A 21,718-nucleotide genomic window follows, 5' to 3' on the forward strand; every position below is an offset into this window, starting at 1 on the left:
GTTTCTGCTGATAAAATTGTTTATCGAATTCTGTGTTTGAAATTTATTTTTTTTTTTTTTTTTTGGCAAGGGAATGATAAGAATTCTCTTGTTTTTAATTATGTGACGCATGCCGCAAGTTATATGGAAAAATAATTTTAAAAATGTGATTGCAAAACCGCAATTTCCGTTGATATTTTAAATTTTAAGAACAAAAAACAAAATTTAACTGAAAAAAAAATTATTGTATTTTATAAAAATAGTTTACATTTTTTTTTTTTTTTTGCAAAACCACAATTTTTATCAAGTAATTATGATAAATTGAAAGTATAAAAGCTGTACGTTCTTGTTTTTTTTCAATTCATTTTCAGTAATACTTTCAAAAGTGTATAGTCTTTTTATTGTTTAACAAAATAAATAAATAAAATGTCATTTATTAGGCAAATTAAATCGGCGTTGAAGATGGAAAAGGAACGCAAACCTATTTGCAGTTTGTCCAAAATGATACAAAAAAAACGTTTTCCGGTTACATCAGCCATTAGGACTTTTGGCAATTATGGTGAGCAGATTATGCTCGAACTGGAAAATTGCATCGCTTATCTGCCAAAACGGTTCAACAATCGATTGTCTGATGAGGACATTTCAAACCTACATAAATGCTGCTTTGAGGTGGTGGGACCGTTTGGATACTCTTCGTTTCAGGTCGATTTCCACTTGAAACCAGAGTTTGAAGAGGAACAGGTGGAAGAACAAGGAGTTCAACCCCAACAACAACAACAACCTCTTAACCTGGACGAAGAAGCATCTACATCGGCGCACGCCCAACAAATCCAACAACAACAACAACAAAGCTCTCAACTTTATACGACTAAAGGGTACATAACCCCCAATTCGACAAGAGAAATTTGTAAAATAGTTAAAGTAAACCTCACTAATCCGATTACATATTTGCTAGAGGATTATCAAGGCAACCCTATTAAAGGTGGATTCTATGAACTAGAATTACAAAAAACAAAATTTCCAAATACATATTTAATTGAAAAAGTGCTTCGAAATAAAAGAGAAAAAATATTTGTAAAATGGTTAGGATTTTCTTCTGATCACAACTCTTGGATACATATTCAAAAAGCAAAGAAATAGAAAAATCTTTAATACATTTTTTTAATAATAAAACTTTTATATTTTTTATAAATATAAAATTTTATTGTTTTATTTCGAAAAGAATTACATTAATATTTATAGTACAGGTAAAATGGGCATTTAAAAATTAAAAAATTGTTACACTCATGAAACTTGGCAAAAAGAGAACCAAGGATAAGAAAAGTCTATAAAAAAAAAGTTGGGTAGAAGAGTGTCATATCATCATATGACACATGTTTTTAAGGTATTTTTTTATGCTTAATCTAATGACATAAAAATAAAGTCAATACGATTTCTCTTAGGAAAGTTATAGCCGATTAAAAAAAAAGGGTGCTTTTTTTTACTTCAACAGGTAAAATATAACCGAAACCCATGTGAAAAACATGCTACACTGATGAAATTGGGGATGAAGGTTTTAGATAAAGCAGTGACAAAGGATTCAAAAAGTTCTTAAACAAAAATTTTAGTGAAAGGGTGTTTTTTGATGGGTTGAGTTGCGTCATAACAGCTTACATAAATATTTTTTAAATTTTTTAAACATGGTTTCACCAAGTTATCTCTGTTATAAGAACTAAGAATCAATAGAGTCTACAATATTATCTTGAGTGAAAGGGTGTTTTTTTTTTTAAGAAATGAAAAAATTTGGAATTAGTACCACAAAAACTGGGACAAAATTGCTAGACCAATAAAAAATTGGTACAAATGTTTCATTTATAACAGAAACCAAGAATCTAAGTAGTTTATACAAATATTTTAGGTAAAAGGGTGTTTTTTTTTTTTTTTGGGAAATAAGGAGAATCCCCAATAAGTTCGATAAAATCAATGGTATAAAAGTTAACCTTACGAAATTTATTAAAAATTTTTGTTTTTCCCATGGGAATTACGAAAAAAATAATACACTTTTTTCAATGTGAAAGTGTGTTTTTTTAGGTGTAGCGAAAATAGGGGTAGATATATTTAAATAATCATTTTTATCAAAAAAACTAAACGGACTTTAAAATACAAAAAGAATTATCAAAATTGGTTAACTCAGTCCAAAGCTATGAGGTAACAAACATTTAAAAAAAAATATATACAGGCGAATTGAATACCTGAAGTGTGTAATACTAGAGTAATACTATGTAGTGGTATTCAATTGAAAATTAGCAAATATGTTATTTTTGAGATAAGAAACAAGAATTTAAAGTGTCTATAAGAATATCATGATGGGTCACCCTAACGAAATTTGGTAAAAACGTTGAATTTAGGATAGAAAGCAAGAATAAAGAGTTTTTATAAAAAAAATTAGGAGAAAGGATGTTTTTTTTTCGAAGAGACAGTAAAATCTGTAATTGGTCCCAAAAAGCCAATGATTCATGTAAACTCCAACTATAGAATTATTTACCATTCAAACAGCAAAATAAATTTATAGTTTTACAATACGACAGGTAAATAAAAACTAATTACTTATAATTGTTCGAGCTTCTCTACTATGATATTTATAACACAAAAAAAACAACAACAAACTTTTTTTAAATTCACTTCAATATACGTCGCGACTCACTCATTATCACATGATACTACTTCAACATTAATTTTTTTTAACCAATTTTGAAATTTCAAACTACAACTGAATAATGACTTCATACAACAATTATAATTATTGCACGCGTCACATGCCCCAAAGTTTCATGGCGTTAACATAATTAAGAAAAGAAACAATAAACAACTCTTATCATCTAATTCCCCACTCAATGTCAATGCCATTTCCGGTAGCGAGCGTTGCGTTTTTGCAATTTGAAGACTTCTAGAACATAATTGAATTTAAATTGAAATAAACTAAAAATTGATTTTAAAAGATGATTGAATTATCTAATCGACCTGTTTTTGGAATTTTTTGTGAAATTTTTTCGATTTTTGAACGCATTTTGTTATTATGATTTCAATAATTTTTCAATAGGTAGGTACAGGTATACAAAACGTTTTGTTTTTCAATCTCTCGCACCAAAACATTTTGGTTTTTACGTTATCACAGTAAAACAGGTAAATAGAAACTAATTAAATTACTCATAATTTCTTTACCCTCGACTCAATGCCAATGCCATTGCCTTAAGCAATATCAAACTAAAACCATAAAAAAACTAATCTAATTTTAAATTCACTTCAAAATTCAAATTTCAACCTCTTGTCTGAAATAATCATTCCGTACAATTGCGGCATGCGTCACATAAAAAAACAGGAGAATTCTTATCATTCTCTCAATACAAACCCAAAAAAAAATTAAATTTCAAACACAGAATTAAAATTTGACCTTGTATATGGTACCTACCTATCATTTTTTTTTTTAATTAATATATGAAAAAATTTGTATACAATAATTTAAACTCTTATTAACTATATTTTCTTTCCCTTTCTGTTCCCAAATTCTCGAACCTCGAGTTGGATAAATATCTTCTTACAAAAAGTTAAAATTATAAAACATTGGTTAGTATAATAAGGTTGGTCATGGTCATAAGGCCCTATATACATTTTTATTTGGTACATATATCTTGAAAAGGGAAATCATTAAATTGAGTTTAGTACCATTCAAGTATTAGCTATATATGTTTCAAAAATTAAAACTAGGCATTATTAACCTGCATTCGTCCGCCGGAGCCCGGCGTTATTTTAATTTGAAAAAGTGCACTTAGGCCGATAGTCAAAATTCGTTGTTGTTTCGCTTTCGTTAAATGAATCAAAGTCCAATTTTTCGTGACAACATTTGCAATAATATATGTTTTTTTTTTAACTTGTGATATAGGAAAAAGTTTAACACTCGCAAAAAAAAAACACGAAAATGGGGAATAAAATTTTTTGTTAAGGACCAAAACTTACGGTACTTTGTCATGTGTATAGAAAAGTGTTTTTTTTTTTTTTCAAAATCAACTATATTGTACATATTACGATTTTGATAAAAAAAAAACGTGTGAATCATGTGCAAATTAAGTAGTACTTCTCTGAACAAAAATTGAAAAAGTTGTTTTTCTTTGTTTTTCTTGATTGCTGAATATCTCACGAGTCACGAATGATTTAATTGCTTTCAACTAAAATTTTACCAACAGAAGTTTGAGTTAACTTACAAAATTAAAAAAAAAAAATATTTTTGGATTTGAGTCATACCATATGAAAACTTTCAATTGGAATTGAGGCCTCATTTTAGATTTTGCTCAAATTTTGTGAAGATGTTCTCTAGGACTGTAAAGAATTAAATCCATTATGATTTACTTTTAAGTTGCGTCGTCGCTTCCTCGCTACTAGCATTTTTATGTTATTATAGTTTTGCTTCTTAAAACTTTTCTATTTAAGATTTATCTTTTAGTTTGAAACGGCTTTTTGAAAAACTGGTAAATTTGCTGATTTTTGTATGGTTTTTTAATTGGCTCCAGAACGTTGGCTATAATATGTACGAGACTTATACCTGCTACTCCCCAAATATTAAATATAGATATTTTTCAACAAAATAAATCTTAAATTAGCTCGATAACTGTACTCCTTATGCAGACATTTTAAGCTCAAAGTTTTGAGATTTTGAACAAACCCACTTTTATACTGTGATTTTCCACGATTTGACTAGAGATAGAAATATGAAACTTACAGTGTGTTTAGTTCCAAACTTTTAAATTTTAGTCCTAAAAATAAAAATTGTGTTATTTTCATTTCTTCTAATTCAAGGTCTATCTATGAAAACACTTTTTTTTTTAAATCATTTACTAACGGTACCTGCACCTGCCATAGAACCCTTTTTTTTCAAATCTGATTTTCTGCCAAAATGCCAATTGTATTTCATATAAATTTAATATAGGTAAATCAGTATAAAATTTTGAAAAAAATAATTTTTCGATTTAAAAAAAATTTGAAATTTTTTTTTTGAAAAATCAAATTTTCGAAAACGGGACATTAAATTTTTTTGAAATTTTGCTTTTAGATGTTGGTAAGTGATTTCTACAAAAAAAAAAACATTGTATATAAAAAATTATATTTTAAAAAAACGGCTCTAAAAATATTGTTGAAAAATGTAATTGAATGAAAAATTGTAAATAGGCTAAGAATATATTTTGTAGCTAAAAAATAAATAAACGATTTTGAATTTTTTATTTCTATAGATGCATTTTAATATATCAAATAAAACTGCATACCTACTTAACTTATTTTGGAGGGCAATTAAATTGCAGATGATGTTAAAACGAGTTTTATTTTTTTTTTATATATACATTTCTATATAAAAAGTCTTTACAATTTAAGCAACTTGAACACCAAGAGCAAGTTCGTGCGACCCATACTAAATCAGATTTTATGTTTTTTACATATTTTTATGAAATTCCTTAAAAAATCAAATTGATTCTGAACAATCCACGCAAATAAGCAATTCACTCGCATATTTTACTAACCAAAATTCAATTCAAAACCATTATAAGCTAACAAGTTAAACACAAAAATTATTTAAGTACCAACATATTAATGAAAAAATGTTTTTATTACTAATTCGTATGAAAGAAGACACTATTAATTTATTGATTTCTAATAAATAACAAATCATTTCTACCAACAAAAAAAAGCCATAAAATAATTTCCTGTTGCGATTTTAGCCAGACAACACAAATTATAGATTCCTTCCTTTCGAAGCCACTATCTGCTAATAACACCAAATAGGACGATGGAATTTGATTTTTAGTCAATAATTCACATTACCGAATAACGTCTTTGCGTGTTCTTTCGAACCAAAGTCCTTTTTGGTAATATTGCTTAGAAACACCCTTTTGTTTATATTCATTAGGAAACTAAAAAGAAACACAAAAAAAGAAACAAAAACCTAAAACACAAAACAAAATTCTTCTTCTTCTACCAAAATATTTCCCAAATGCAATTCGTTAGTTGCAAGAAATTTCAGAACAATCATTGCGTGGCTTCATTGAGTTTCAATACTTTCTAAGAATTCAATCTAATCCTTTTTTGTCGATGAAAGGATATTTGCATAATTCAGTCTTTCGCATGTGACCGAAGCAAAATGTTTGTTTTTTAATTGATTTAATAGTTTTGTCTGGTTGTTATCGAAAAAAAAAATATCGAAATTCTTGCTACTGTCTTTGTAGTGCGTTGGCAGAGTGAGTGAAAAAAAAAAACATGAATCAGGATGGTAACTCACCGGAAGATTGGAAGATTTTTGAAATTTTATGTCAAGAAGATGTGTGTTTTTCAAATCCATTAGTTTGCGAAGTAAGTAAATTCAAAAGTTTATTAGTGTCAAAAGGTCAGAAGAAGATGGAATTCAAAATAACTATAAACATTGATTTGAAAAAAGTTACTACCATTACTGAATATCTTTATTATCATGAGACAGTGGCGTAGATAGCTTTTTGCTAAGGGGGGGGATAGATCTAGTTCGCAATTTTTTTTTTTAAGTTTTAATAATGCTTCTTTGTATTGTTTTTATTCTCTTTAAATTGGAGAAAGTTCTTTCGGTAGTGGACGTAGAAACCAGCAGTGTAGCTAATATCTTTAATAAAATATAAATACCAGGACAACTTTTTTCGGTGCAGCTTTCGAGCACTTTCAATGAGTTCATAGAGGAAGTATTTTTCCTTCTGATCAAATATCTTTTCTGAGTTTTTAATTCTTCACACAGAGAAAAATATGACCAGGACCACCTAAATACCAACAGATTTCCTTATTGAAATGTTTTATGAAGGAACCTTATTAATTGTTTATATTAATAGAGAGAGATTTCTTATTATTTTCATGTACAAAATCTTTCAAAATTTTTTGTAAAAATTTCATATTTTTTCCAACTTGGCACTAGAGCAAAAATTGTGACCAATTTTTCTATAGTAAGTTGGAATAGGTGATCCCGTAGGGGGAAGTGGTCACCCTTCGTACACGGTCACCCTTCGTACAGTGAGCTTAAAACAAAAACTAAACGGTATTCAAACACGTGCTTACTAGTGTGCATAGACATAGTAGGCGCCGAGCTGCTAGATAAATTTTGAATCCTAAGTGCAACGGATTCGGTCGCCACAAGACTTTTAGTGTTTTTTAGTGCTCTGAGTAATTTTTTTATGTACATTTGATGTCATGTTGTGTTTAAGTTAAGTATGTTTTTGGCTAAACAGTAATGAAGAATTGTTGTTTAAAGTGTTAAATTTGTGTTTTAATTATAAATATTGCAAAATCTCAGTACATTTTTTCAAAAATCGATTTTTCTGCATTATGTACAGCTTGGGGAGCATTCGTACAGTCAAACATGGGGCACATTCGTACGCATACGTATGCCCGCCAGTAAATTTTCTTGAGCAGATAACAATCAAAACACGGAGTTACAGTTTTATTGAAATGAAATTTAAACCTCTATAATAAGTTTTTCGCATTCTATAGTAAATTAAGGTTGGTATTTTTATATATGTAAATAATAATTTGTTTCAGAATCGTCAAATCGTGAAAAATTGAGTTTTTTATTTGTTTTTGTTTTTTTCTGAGTCAATTTTAATTAATTAATAAATTAATAAGTAATTAAATGTTTTAAAACTCAAATTTGGCATTTGACAATACAAAAGTTAGTCAAATTAACGTTTTAAATATTCTGTACGAATGTACCCCATGTGCTGTACGTAGGTACCCCACGGGTGGGGAGGATTCGTACAAAAATCTAATCCCAGTAAAATGGCTATAACTATTTAAGCCTTTGACTTAGAAGTGTCAAATTTTTTTGTAAAGTGTAATAATATACATATTACAAATAAAGTCCATTTTCTCGAAGCTGGAGTGAGTAAATAAATAGCTAAAAATAAATAAGTAAAAACTGTACGAAGGGTGACCACTTCCCCCTACATGATCGTATTTTTTTTTTATTAAAAAAACAAAACCGACTTCCATGGATCAAAACTGGGTTTTATGGTTTTTCTAATGGTACTGAACAGGCACCAGCTTTTCAATACCTACAAAAAGAATTATCAAAATTGGTTCACTCGGCCCAAAGTTATGAGGTGACAAACACAAAAAAAAAGTACAGAAGAATTGAATAACTCCTCCTTTTTGGAAGTCGGTAAAACAATTAGGAAATCCCGATTGTTTAAATAATATTTCCTTCTTGGATGAAAACTATAAGGAAATCTTATTGTTTTTGTTCTATTTTATGTGGTCTAGTTTTTGGTAAAACTCAACAGTTTCATTAAATTTTTTAGCTGCTTTTAGTGTATTTTGTGGTTTGCACATTTTTCTCCAAGGCCCATTACATAGAAATCGAGAAAAAGATTGAAAACAGTAACACGAAAATGTTCTTTACTGTATTTAGAACCGAAGGGTTCGAACGATTCTTTTGTCGCTTCAGCTAATTTTTCCCATATACAAAAAACTTTCGAAAATGAGTCATCTCCTGCCCGTTTAATTTTTAGTTAATCCCTTAAATTTTTAGCGAGCTCCATTGCTTGGACCAAGTCTAAATTCACTCTTTGAAACACCGACTTAACGGCAACGAAAGTTGGTAAACCATATTTATAACCTTTAAGCTAATCAAGAACTCGAAATCAATGCGTTTTTTTCAAAGTGCGCTTCTTCAACTTATTTATTCATGACTGTTTATACTGCACAATTATCGATCCCAATGGGGGGGGATATATCCCCCTGATCCCCCCCCTATCTACGCCACTGTCATGAGAAACTATTTAGAAAATGCATTTCTCCAAGGTAACCCCAATTGGAGAGGGTTGAACTTCACTATATTTCATTGCTAAGCAATTTCCCAAGCAGTTATGTATCAGAGCCACCCATTCCAACACACAAGAGGTATTTGTAGCAAAGGACGAGCCTTTTTTTTTACTTTGAACTCCATGTGAATGACCTAAATAACAACAAAACATTACCGTCTTCGGCGGTTTATTGCTGCCTTTAATGGTTAAAACTTATACAAACTTTTTTTTTGAACAAGTACACGGATTTGAAGATAGTTGCGCATTCTATATTCTATGAAAGTTTGTTTTGGTGTCTATAGTTTCTTTTGTTGGAAAATAAGTCTCAGTTTGTTCCGGTATTTCAAAGGATGTGGTTTAGTGAATTTGTTGATTTCTTAATGAATCAACATCCGTTTAAGTGAAAATAAGTGTAAGCAAGTAATATCAATTGGAATAATATGTCTGGGAGACATAATCACCATCATCATCATCATCATGGTCTCCATCATGACCATGTATCTGGATTATCACCCCATCATCATCATCTTGTGAGATTTTTAATATTTTCTGAACCGTGAAAAAATTATTTATTTTTGGTTTTTTTTTTCTTACAAAAAATAATCATCAGTAAGAAAGCGTTTTGCGTGTATCGGAAAACTATTTCAGTTAAACGTTTATCACATTTGGAGCGGCACTCGTGTCAATATCATATAAGGATATTATCATAATATTTTTTCGTGTTGTTTCCTGCTATCAAAATTAAATAAACTAAAAATAGAACACAGCCAAAAAATCAAAGTATAAAAATAGTTATGTGAAATTAGCTTAGAAAATTTTTATCTGTTTCTTAGTGCTATATGCTCCAGTTATTTCTGTACTGGGTGTTGAATGCTAAAACCATATAAAAAACTATTCGTCAACAAAAAAAATAAAAAAAAAAATTCGTGACTTTGTCAAACGAAAGAAATTTTGTTTTATATTTTTGATATCCAAGCACAGTGGCCCATTTAATTTCATATATACATATGTACCAGTAAGAACCAAAAAAAAAATAAAAATCTTGAGCGGTTGAAAAAAAATTATTTATTATATGAATATAATTATAAAATAAACGAAAATTATGTGCCTTTCAATCATTACACAGCCACACAAAAAAATATGACCTGGGATTGCGACTAGGTTTTTCATATCGTTTTTGGGTCGCGAAAACCGAATCCGAAGTCCGTTTTGCTCCATCACGTCAGGTTTTCGAGATAACCTCAAAAAATATCACGAAAACAAAAAAAAAATTTTCTCAGATCTGGATGTGCGAATATGTTAATAATATAGTTTTTGGATCGCTGAATCCAGATTTGAAGTCAATTTCGCCCTATCACGTCAGGTTTCTGAGATATCCTCAAAAAAATGTCAAAACCAAAAAAACAAAATTTCTTATCTGGGGTTGCGTCTAGGTTTTTCATATAGTTTTTGGGTCGCTAAAACCGAATCCGAAGTCTTTTTTGCCGTATCACGTCAGGTTTTTGAAATATCCTCAAAAAATGTCTAAACTAAAAAAAAAAGTTCTTATCTGACATTTTTTGAGGATATCTCAAAAACCTGACGTGATACGGCAAAATAGACTTCGGATTCGGTTTTAGCGACCCAAAAACTATATGAAAAACCTAGACGCAACCCCAGATAAGAAATTTTGTTTTTTTGGTTTTGACATTTTTTTGAGGATATCTCAGAAACCTGACGTGATAGGGCAAAATTGACTACGAATCTGGATTCAGCGATCTAAAAACTATATGAATAACATATTCGCACATCCAGATCAATGACATTTTTTTGGGGTTATCTCGAAAACCTGACGTGATGGAGCAAAATGGACTTCGGATTCGGTTTTCGCTACCCAAAAACTATATGAAATACCTAGTCGCAACCAAAGGTCAGAACTTTTATTTTTTTTTGTGTGGCTGTGTTATCAGAAGGAAAAAAGTTTTTCTTGAATCCAAAATTAAAGATTTTTTTTTATGAAAAATAAATTTTTTTGCTATTTGAGTTTTTTGTTTAGAAAAACTAAAAATGGTGTTATATTGCAATTGTTTCAATATAACGTTTGCAGATTGATTTAAATCTTTAGAACCGTTTTTGAGAAAATTTGCAAAAGCTTAAAATTTTTTGTATGGAAGGTACACTTACTACATTTTTTCTACTAATTAAATATGATATACAAGTTTTATTGCTTGTTATAGAACCTTTGAAGATGTTACAGGCTATTGAAAAAAATTTGCTAAATGTTAATGATTTTTAATAGATGCAAAATTTTACGCATACACCACAGTGACTTATCACGACAAAAATGTATTTAATAGCAATTTTAAGTTGTTATTTTTTTTTTTTTTTCAAATCAAGTTACAAAATTAAAGGAAACTAAATAAACAATATTAATATATGGACTCGATTGCTTTTGAAGTGATAACGTCTTTGAAATCGATGAACCCCGGCTGCGTACACGAAAAAGCATGATTCAACCTTAAACAAAAAAATTGTTCAAAAAAAAAATAATTTGTATACCATTTTTTTATTTAAAGCACACAACCTGTTTTCTAATAACGTTATCACGTAATATTATAGTCCGTAAACCGACTTTACTGATAACAACTTTGTTTTAAGTTCCATAGCCATGGCTTTAAAAATCGCATAGTCTCCAAAAATAAATTTGTATGGGAAATTTGTAACTTTTACATTAAATTTTTGTTTTATTTTTTATTTTCAAAAACCAACACTATTTACAAAATTTTTGATGCAGTTTTATTATTTTATAATATTTTCATATATTGCATTCAAAAATGGATATATAAATACACAACTTGTGTGTTTTTACGATTTTTAAAATTGTTATTTGAACTTTTTGAGATTTATATACGTTTAAATTCATTTGTCCGGAACTATAACAGATTATTTAAAGTCATTTTCTAAAAACTTGACTTTACTTGGAAAAAAATATTTAAAATCAACGGTTATACCTACAATAACGTGTTATACCGTTTTATAAAGCCAAAGTTATTGTCTTTTTTTAAATAAAGCTATTTTATGAAATAGTTTATGAAAAATTAGTTTTAAAAGTAAAAATTTTTAACAAATTTTTGTTTTTTAATTTTAACTAATTTTTTCCCCCTCCTCCGATAAGATTTTTTTCCTTTCTTGGCCCAACCAACACGCTCCAGCGTTTTGGCACATTTCTCCTGAATCACACAGTATAATGAATAAATATATATTTTGTCATATTTTTGGCACACTTTCCGACCGTATTTAATTAATGTTGGTCACATTAAAATGCAGCCAGAACAATTTATTCTTACCTACCTCCTCAAGACCTTTCTATTTGTGTGCCTTACTATATTCTTTAGATGACTAAACTTAAAAAAAGAAAAAAAAACAGGAACAAAAACAGAATTTTCTCGAAAATTTCGAATTTTTTAACATTTAAAATTGTCTACCAGGGTGTTTGTCAAAGAATTTTCGACAGAATTTTTGCGCACATACTTTTGGGAGTATTGTGTAACAAATGGCGTCGAAAAATAAATTGAAAAAAGTGCTTACGGTTAAGAATTAAATTTACGCATAGGGTCGAATTTAACCCATATTGATCACTTGCCACACAAATTTTGTCTTATGCTACACATCAAGACCTTTCTTTTGATATGCGTTACATTATTTTTACATGAAAACAGGATTTTTTTTCGAAAATTTCAAAATTTTGACATTTAAAGTTGTCTGCCAGTATGTTTGTCAAAGAAATTTGGTCTGACTTTTTGCGCTGATACTTTTGGGAATATTATGTGACAAAATGGCATCAAAAAAAAAAATATTATGCAAAAAACTTTCGGTTAGGAATTAAACTTATAAAATTACTTTTTCATTTTTTTACACTTTGGGTCGAATTTAACCCATGTTGGTCACACCAAAATGCTGCCAAACTTAACGATTATTGTCAAACACTTCAAGGGCTTTCTTTTGATATACCTTACAATATTCTTTAGATAACTTGACTACTTTCATTTTTGTCACACCTTTGGGTCGAGTTTTACGTATGTTGGTCACAACAAAATGCTGCCAGACTTCACGATTCGTGCCTTACTCCCCAAGACCTTTCTAATGATATGCCTTACAACATTCTTTAGATGACTTGATTCATTATGTCGTTGGCTCTTAGACTATAAGTTTATATTGCTTTGCATAGTCTGCACAATGCACATACAACAACAACAATCGAATCTAATAGATTTTTGATGATAGGTACTTTAATTGTTATGATAAAAACATACGACAATACATTAAAAAAGGGACAAAAAAGGCCAAACAAAACCTTGAGTTCATGTGTGTAGCACTCTAATATATATTTTTTTTTTATTTTGAGAGTCCGTCCCTCTTGGTTTGCTTTTGGAAATCGTGTTTCACTGACAAGAAAATGTTTTGTAGATTTTTATATTTACAAAATTTTTTAATTACAGATATCTGGATTTATAGAATTTTACAGAATTTACAGAATTTTGTAAACCAAATTCTGGCCCAGTTGGGAGCAAACAGCTCTTTATTGAATATTCCAAAATTCTGTTAATCCATGATTTTGCCTTTCAAAATATATTTTAATATTTCTGAATTTAAAAATTCTATGTGTTCTAAAATTTATTGGAAATGACAAATGAGAAAGGGAAATATACGTTTAAGTTGTCTAGATCTAAAAACTGAAACATATGTATGTACATTCTGAAAAGTGCCTTGAGCAACACTTAAATACATATCGTCGGTCTCATGAGAAAACCTCGTAACTCCACTTTTTTTCAAAAATGACCTTTGAATGACATTCTTTAGAAAATATGTCAGCGGAGCAACCCAGAAAATTTGGGGACATTCCGAAAACTCTAAATAGACTTAAATTAAAATTTTGCCCAGCGCGTTTCTTCTACTCTGTTGTTTGTTTACTCTTTGTCCAGGGGCGTACACTCCCTTGGGGCAAGCGGGGCGGTGCCCCGGGGCCCCCGACCGACCCCAGGGCCCCCACTGGAGACAATGCAGAGAAGGAAACTGTTAGCATAAATTGAGTTACGAAGTAACCAGGGAGACAAATTATGTCATTCAGTGTAATGTATAATGCATTGGTAGCCACACAATATATGTAATACATATTATGTATATTGATTTTAAAAAAAGGTTACCTCAGGGGCCCCAAAAAAAATAAACTGCTTTTTTAAAAGAAAAATTATAATTTTATCTTAGGGCCCCAAAAAATATTGCTTGAAAAATCTTTGCCACCACAAATAATACATTAGGGGCCCCAAAAAAGCAAAAAAATATTATTTGAGGATCCTCAAAAGTGGTTCAAAACAATTAAATTGAAAATTAAATATAAATTCAGGAGCCCCAAAATAAATACATCAGGGCCCAAAATAAAAACATTACGTTATTGGTGGCATTCCGAATATTACTTCAGAACAGAGGCCCCAATACCAATTAATTCTTGGCTCCAAAAAACTTATATTATATTTTAGGGGCCTCTAAGCACTTAATTTTGAGGCTCTAAAAATAATTTTTCAGAGGCCCCAAAATAAAAAAAATTATGTCTGATGATGGAAAATAAAATATGTATTTATTACTTCATCACAGAGGCCCCAAGAACTATCAATTCTTAGCTAAAAAAATTTTATTTTAGGGGTCTCTAAATATTTAATTTTGGGGGCCCCTAGTACAAGTGTTTACTACTTTTATGAGAGACATTTTAAGTAAGTATAGCAAAGTGCATTACGAACATATTAAAACATTAAAATAAACCTCAAAATAAATAAGCCATACAAAAATAAACGTATGGCGTATACGTAATTTTTTTTTGTAACTAAGATGCCCCCAAATATCAAAGGGGCCCCAAAATTTAGTTTTACCCCGGGGCCCCGGTAATTCAACGTACGCCGCTGCTTTCGTCTCTCCTGTAAAATTTTGATTTTGGGAGTTACGAGGTTTTCTCATGAGACCGACGATATGTAACTAGTCAAGTTATCTATTACTTTGTCCACAAGATAATGTTAATCTTTTTATAAAATATTTATGTATGAGCTAGACCAATTCCAAGTCAGCAACAAAACCTAGTATTAGTATTATTACTTTAAAAAACAAATGTAAAGAAAGAAAGTCTCAATAAACTTACATTGAATTGAATTGAAATATATTTTTCTAATTTTAGATCGACACAAATTGTGCTAGCGTCCCTGCAGGTCTTGACCATGTCGGAAATCACTTAGACTTGGCAACTACTTTACGTAGTGAATTAGCTGCTATATCATGCAAACGTGATCGTTTAGTCATCGAAGTAAGATTCTTCATTCATTTTACCATTTTGAAGATTTTTCCATGGCTATTTGAATATTTTTTTCAGCTTGCTGAATCAAAAAGTGCCTTAGTTTCCAAAGAATCAGAATGTGAATCCCTTCGGGCTCAAGCAGCCCGTCAATCAGCCTTAATCGGATCCCTCCAAAGTCGTCTGCAAACCGCTGAAAACCGTGAACATAGTATTCAATCACGATGCGACAGTACAATCAGTACAATTCAACGTGAAAAGCGTTGTGTGGATGAAAAGAGTAAAGAGTTAATATGCAAAATAAACGAACTCGAATCAAGACTTACCCAAGAAGAAACACAAAAAGAACATGCCAAAGATCATTTGCAAGAACTTATTCGAAAACTTAGTGCTTGTTTTTTAATGGACATTTGTGATGCTCAACATTTGTCACCGGATTGTATTATAAATCGAGCTGAAGAAATTATGGCTGAATTGCATAGAACAAAGTCTAAAATTGCTTCAACTTGTGATACTTTAAGTAGTTGTGAAAGTGAACTTTTGAATCTCAAGACCATTGCCAATTCGGATAAGCAAAGGTTAACAGCTCAGCTTGAAGTTAGTCACAATCATCATCATGAGTTGGAGAATCGTCTGAGACAACTTGAGAGAGATCTTCAAATCGCAAGAGACCGTTTAACAGAGTCCGAAATTACGGGTGAAAAAATGAGAGAAGAGCTAAGAGGTTTCGAGTCTCGTTGTCATCGATTCCAAAGCAACATGGATCGATCGCAAACTGATCGTATGCAATTTTTGAGAAGTCTTGCTTCTTTGCTGAATATTCCCGAACCCTGTGAGACCTTGATTAAGGAAAAAATTAGGGAAATTCTTAATGAGAATCAGACTCAACATACGGTAAGCCTTAAATTTTAAGCCACTTTGTCAAATCTTTTAGAGCTTTGATCTTATTTCAGCAATTACACTCTTTACGAGATCAACTCAACTCCGAATCATGTAAGCTCAAAGAAATCCAAGAAACTTCTCAATGCCGTCTAAGAAATGAAGAAACAATGAAAGCTGAGATTGAAGAACGCCTTGAAAGGACCCTAGCTGAACTGCACGATATTCGCCAAGAGCACATGGGACTGTCAGAGTTTTTGGTAAGATTGGCAAGAGCTATTAGTTGGAGTGAGTGTACATCACCTCCAGCCCCCGGAACTGATACAAACATTATGGCCGAAAGTCTTTTAGAAAAAGCTGAACGAATGGCAGCTCATCATGATCATCATTCACATTCACCCGAAAAGGTTAGAAAAAAGCCTTTAACTTTCATTTTTTATAAATGAAAATCTATTACTTTCAGGTTTGTTGTGATCATGGGAGTCATCATCACTCACACGCTCATATTCATGGAAAGCTTCGGAGGGAGAAATCGTGTCATGATATTTCAATTAAGGAGGTTTTATAAAAAAAAGCTTTTAAAAATCTTTGAGTACTTAAAGTCTTTGAGTTTTTAGAGCTCCAGTATGTACCAGTTGCAACGGCGAGTCCGTGTTCTTCGAGAACAAGTTCAAAGACGAGATCTTCACTTAGAGCTTTTGAAACGAAAGCTTGCAATTATTGAAGATGGAGCTAGGGGAAAGTGTATTCTCCAAGGTGAAAGGGACGATGCTGTTTGTCGGGCTAAAAAAGCTAGCAAGCAAGTTGATAAACTCACTGCTCAGTTGGTAGATGCCAAGTCTCAAATAGCTGAAGCTAGAGCTCAGCTTGCCGAAGCTGTTGAATATAAGGTTTGTAAGGGTTAAGGTAGGTGAGGAACCTATAATAAATTTTTCGTCTTTAGATAACTGCTCTTGAACGGGCCAGAAAAATTGATGAGCTTACCGGGCAGATTTGCGATTTGGAAGAAGAGAAGACCCGCCTCACAGCTCAGCTAAGTGCCTTGAAGGAAAGAATGAAAACTTGTGCAGAGTCTTCACAAAATCGACGTTGTCGTGATGAAGCTTTGATTAATGTAAGTTAACCTTAAACCTTTAAAACCTTACATTTCAAGACTTTTCACTCCCCTTTTAGTCTCTTCGCGATGATATCTCCCAAATGCAAGGTCAACTCTCTGACGCCAATCATCGTCTTTCCCACCTTCAATCATTTCGAACTTCTGTCGCTCGTACTCTTCATTTACGTGATCTTCCCGAAACTGATCTTCTCCATCGTCTTCAGACTCTATGTAGTGCCCATCAAGAATTTACACTTCTCTCGCGAAGATTTGAATCAGCTTCGCCTGTTGGGGATCATCCTTGTCCTCGTTATGACGATGCTATACCACCAACAACTCACTGCCGTCCATTGAGGTCTAGTAGTCCTGGACCACCATGTGTTACGAGTACAACTGCCACACGTCATGAGAGATCTTCATCGACTTTGCAAAGTTCTCGTCATAAAGCACATTATAGAAGTCTCAGTAGAGGACGATTAGGTCTGGGACTGGGAGATACTATTGACTGTGAAGAACATTCTCGTGGACGTGAACATTGCCATGATGGTCATCATTTTGATGAAACTTATGAATTTAGTAAGAAATATTGATGAAAATACTTTTTCCATAGAAACTTGGTTAGTTTTCAAAATTTAAATAAATAACGGTTTTCCACTCAAGTTGTCTAAAGTTTATTTTTTGGAATTGTGGACTAGTAGCGACAACAAGCGGAGAGTAGTAAAACTAAATTAAAAAGCTTTCGAGAAAGAAGAAACTTTAGAATGAGTAAGTATTGACGTAGTAAGTATTGACGTAGTAGCAAAAGAGTAGTGAATGGAAATCTATTAAATGATACAAAAGTATTTATCATTGGTTTCGCCAAACGTACATTATCAGTATTTAATATTCTTGTTTATTTTTGCTTTAATATTAGATTTAGAGATGTTTAAATTAACAGAACAGAAGAAGTTTTAGTATTATATTTATATAGGACTAATAGAATAGAAGATATTCGTATCCAAACCAATGCCCACTGACTTCAATAGTTTTCTTATGACAAGTATGCATTGCGATTTGAATACGATTATCTCCTAAACGGTTAAAGCAATTAAGAAAACATCTTGCTAATTTGAAAATATTGAATTTTCAGTGAATTAGAAAATTTTGAAAAGTAAAAAATGTTTTCATAATTTTTTTTAACTTTGACCTCGAATATCTTTAGAATGGTTAGATTATTAAAAAAAATTATTAAGACCTTTTTTGTGGACCAATCTGTTTCCTACAAGAATAAGTCTTGCGCGTTTGATTATTATAATTTTTCAATTTGTTACAAAATTAAGAACAAAAAACGGATTTTTAAAGATTTTCTCGATTTTTGGACCTCAAATATCTATTAAACGGTTAAATAAACGAAAAAAGAGTATAAGGTCTTTTTTGTAGAGCGTTCAATTTCCTACAAGAATAAGGAAAGACATTTACAAAAAAGTCGATTTATAAAAAAAATTTTTTTTTGGTAAAAGCTTGATGCAAAAATGGAAAATTTAAAAGCGGAGGACCTTCCCATTAATATAAAGAGCTCATATTTGGTGTGTATATTCTAGAGGTGTCTAGCAATCGATTTTTCGGATTACCAAATCAAAAAAAATAAATTCGATTTTTTTGACCCACCCTAAGGACTATGGTAGCCTGGAAAATGTTGGAGGGTGAATTTGGTTTTTAGTCCAAGATTAAGGCTAAGTTGTTGTATATAGGTATGTACAAAGAATACATATAGGTAGTTAGACTTGTTTACAGTAAAGGTTTACCTACTTTTTCGTAATATCTAGCTTTCTGTATTGTTAAAATAATAAATAGTTCGTTAGTTGAAACTTGGAAGGTTTAAAGTTTGAGTTACGGATTGAATTATATGTGGCTGCTCTTTAGGTGGATCGTGGATGTAACTTAAAAACTATTTCAGATATGCGTTTGAGATCCGTCATTTTTAAAGATACCTACATAAGCTACGAAACTGCTGATTGTAAAGGAAAGGACCATCTCATAAAATGGCCACTAATAACACTGGTTAACAAGGGTTCTGTTGCCGAAACAAAAATATACTTTTCTGAAGGTTTTCGGTGTGCTGAATTCGAATCCAAAGTCAGAAAAAATTGATCAGCTCCCGTTTTTGAAATATTACCGTTTATGAAATATGCAAACAACTGAGGATATCTCGGAAAGTAAAAAGGATATCGAAAAGATTTAAACAGATTTGAAAAGGTGGAAAATAGTTCTTATAAAAACCGTTACTAAATATGCACAAACAATTTACCTTTTATATAAAAGAATAAGGCCCGAAGTACTGCATTTTCTAACGGTAATATTTAAAAAAAGGGAGCTGACTAATTTTTTCTGACTACGGATTCGAGTTCAGCACACCAAAAACCTTCAGAAAAGTATTTTTTGTTCCGGCAACAAAAAAAAAGTTTAATTTTGTTAACCAGTGTAATTTTTCACATTATGGTCAAATCATTTTTTTTTTGGTTTAAGATATTAGATCAAATTTAAAAAAAAAAATACCTAAAAAGCATATTCTTTATGAGGGTTGTAAAAAATATTTTTTTTTTAATGCATTTGTTTTCCATTAAAAATTGAAAAAAGAATATTGAGGAGATGATTTCCAAAACCAGCTATCTGAACTGAAGGTAGTTTTGAGTAAAATGCCAAAAACCTTTACTTCGTAATACAGAAGATATAGAGCAAAATAATCTTCTACAAATTTATTCTTTACCAAATTTTAATAAAATTAAAGTTTTCAAAATAAATATATCTTAAGTCTGTATATTGAAAATTCCTTATTAAAAAGTCGGTATATCTGCTTTTGGAAGTATAATTGAGTTATGTCTTCTTTTGGAAGTAAAACTATTAAAAAAATCTTCTTTTGCACGTAAAATCATGATTTTTTTTTTAAATTTTTTGTAAATAAACCTTTATCAATATCAGTTTATAACAAGAAACAAAAATACATTTTAATAAATGAAATTGGATTAAAATGCGTTTATGGATCGCACGTAGGTACTTGCTCTTGTAATTTGGAGTGTCTATTTAAGGTTATTTGAATAGCTCTATATTCATTTTTTTAAATGATAAGAAATAACAGTCTGCAAATTTTGAAAAAAATTGGTAAATAAGCTAAAAAATAAGTCAATTTTCGCAAAAAACCACAACCATTATCCAAATTTTTGAGAAAAACTAAAAACTTAGATTTTTAATATTATTTACAAGGTCCACATATGTAAAAATAGCCACATTCAAGGTTGAACCGAAGTTGACCCGCAGCTAATCCGCCGAATCGGTGGGTTAGATTCCTGATCCGAGGCTGAACCACGTTTGTACAACTGGCCCTTAAGTACACAAAATTTAATTTAAATCGTTAGACCGTTTAGGTCCTAGCTCGCTGTACAGATGGACGAACGGAACTAAGTAATGACCAAAACTACTTTTGTAACTCCTCCATCATCGTAATGTGGCATTTTATCATACGTCAAATTGATATTTTTTTATACTGAAGAGGCCTTATTGGAAAGAACATTTTGCGTAGGCCATTTTGGAAAAAATATTTGGTGTTCAATAGGCTGTTTTGGAAATAAAGTCGTTTTTTGACATTGAATAACTATCTCTGTGTGCTGTTTAGAAAATTATTTTTGATTGAATCAGACGCGCGTTGAAAAGACCTAAAAAATGACATGCATATCTCATTTTCCAATTTTTTTCCGATAGCTGGTTTTGGAAATCAGCTCCTCATTTATTGCAAAAAAAAAACATTAGCATTAAAAAATAAAATGCAAGACTAGGTCGCACAAACTTGCTCTTGGAGTTAAAGTTGCTTAAATTTTTAAGACTTTTTATATAGAAATTTGGAAAAAAAATAAAATTCGTTAAAAAAAAAAAATAAAATAAAATCTGAAATTAAATTGCCCTCCAAAACAAGTATGCAGTTTTGATTGATATATTAACGTGCATTTTTAGAAAAAAAAATTCAAAATCGTTAGAGCCGTTTTAAAAAAAAAAAAAAAATTTTTAAAAATAATTTTTTGGAAAAAAAGTTTTAAAATAAAATTGTAATGCCATTTTGTAGAAATGACTAATCAACATCTGAAAACAAAATTTCAAAAAAATTCAATGTCCCGTTTTCGAAAATTTGATTTTTCAAAAAAAAATTTCAAAATTTTTTTAAAAATCCAAAAATTATTTTTTTGGAAATTTTATTTTTCATTTGATTTGATTTTCAAAAAAAAAAATTTCATTGAAATATAGACCTTAGCTTAAAACTAACATTTGAATTTTTTTAACAAAATCTTTAGAGCCGTTTTCGAGATATTTCAATTTTACTAAAATCGGTATATTTCAAGTACCGTTATTTTTGGTCCAAAAAAATTAATTCCAAAAATCCCTCTGGAGAGTCGCCAAATAACGCTACATACCAAGTTTGACATTAATCGGTCCATCCGTTTAGGCTGTAGCTCGTTATTTTTTTTTTACGAATGCATTACTTGATATATAGTAGGTACCTATATCGCAAGTAAAAAGTATGTATTGCAACTGAACAAAATTTGCATTAAAAAAATTTGTATTGTAAATGAAAAATATTTGAAT

At 30.6% G+C, this 21,718-nt stretch overlaps 2 protein-coding genes across 2 annotated transcripts in view; both read left to right on the forward strand.

Annotated features, from left to right (window-relative positions):
* LOC129906739 (glyoxylate reductase/hydroxypyruvate reductase-like) overlaps positions 1-21,718 on the forward strand; it is a 151,064-nt gene that overhangs the window by 116,852 nt on the left and 12,494 nt on the right. The window lies entirely within an intron of this gene.
* On the forward strand, positions 442-17,766 carry LOC129907568 (coiled-coil domain-containing protein 170). The gene is made up of 8 exons (XM_055983847.1): positions 442-900; positions 15,019-15,144; positions 15,211-16,026; positions 16,086-16,418; positions 16,475-16,570; positions 16,629-16,901; positions 16,955-17,125; positions 17,185-17,766. Exons 1-8 carry the CDS (start codon positions 442-444, stop codon positions 17,695-17,697), a joined length of 2,787 nt encoding a protein of 928 aa, XP_055839822.1. The 3' UTR covers positions 17,698-17,766.

This window comes from Episyrphus balteatus, chromosome 1 (assembly GCF_945859705.1).
Source record: "Episyrphus balteatus chromosome 1, idEpiBalt1.1, whole genome shotgun sequence".
Taxonomy (NCBI): domain Eukaryota; kingdom Metazoa; phylum Arthropoda; class Insecta; order Diptera; family Syrphidae; genus Episyrphus; species Episyrphus balteatus.

Excerpts from the sequence above, each read along its gene's own strand:
- LOC129907568 (XM_055983847.1), top strand. The coding sequence starts at position 442 with ATGGAAAAGGAACGCAAACCTATTTGCAGTTTGTCCAAAATGATACAA. Across the intron at positions 16,902-16,954 it reads CCGAAGCTGTTGAATATAAG|ATAACTGCTCTTGAACGGGC; the intron begins GTTTGTAAGGGT and ends TTTCGTCTTTAG. Across the intron at positions 17,126-17,184 it reads GTGATGAAGCTTTGATTAAT|TCTCTTCGCGATGATATCTC; the intron begins GTAAGTTAACCT and ends CTCCCCTTTTAG.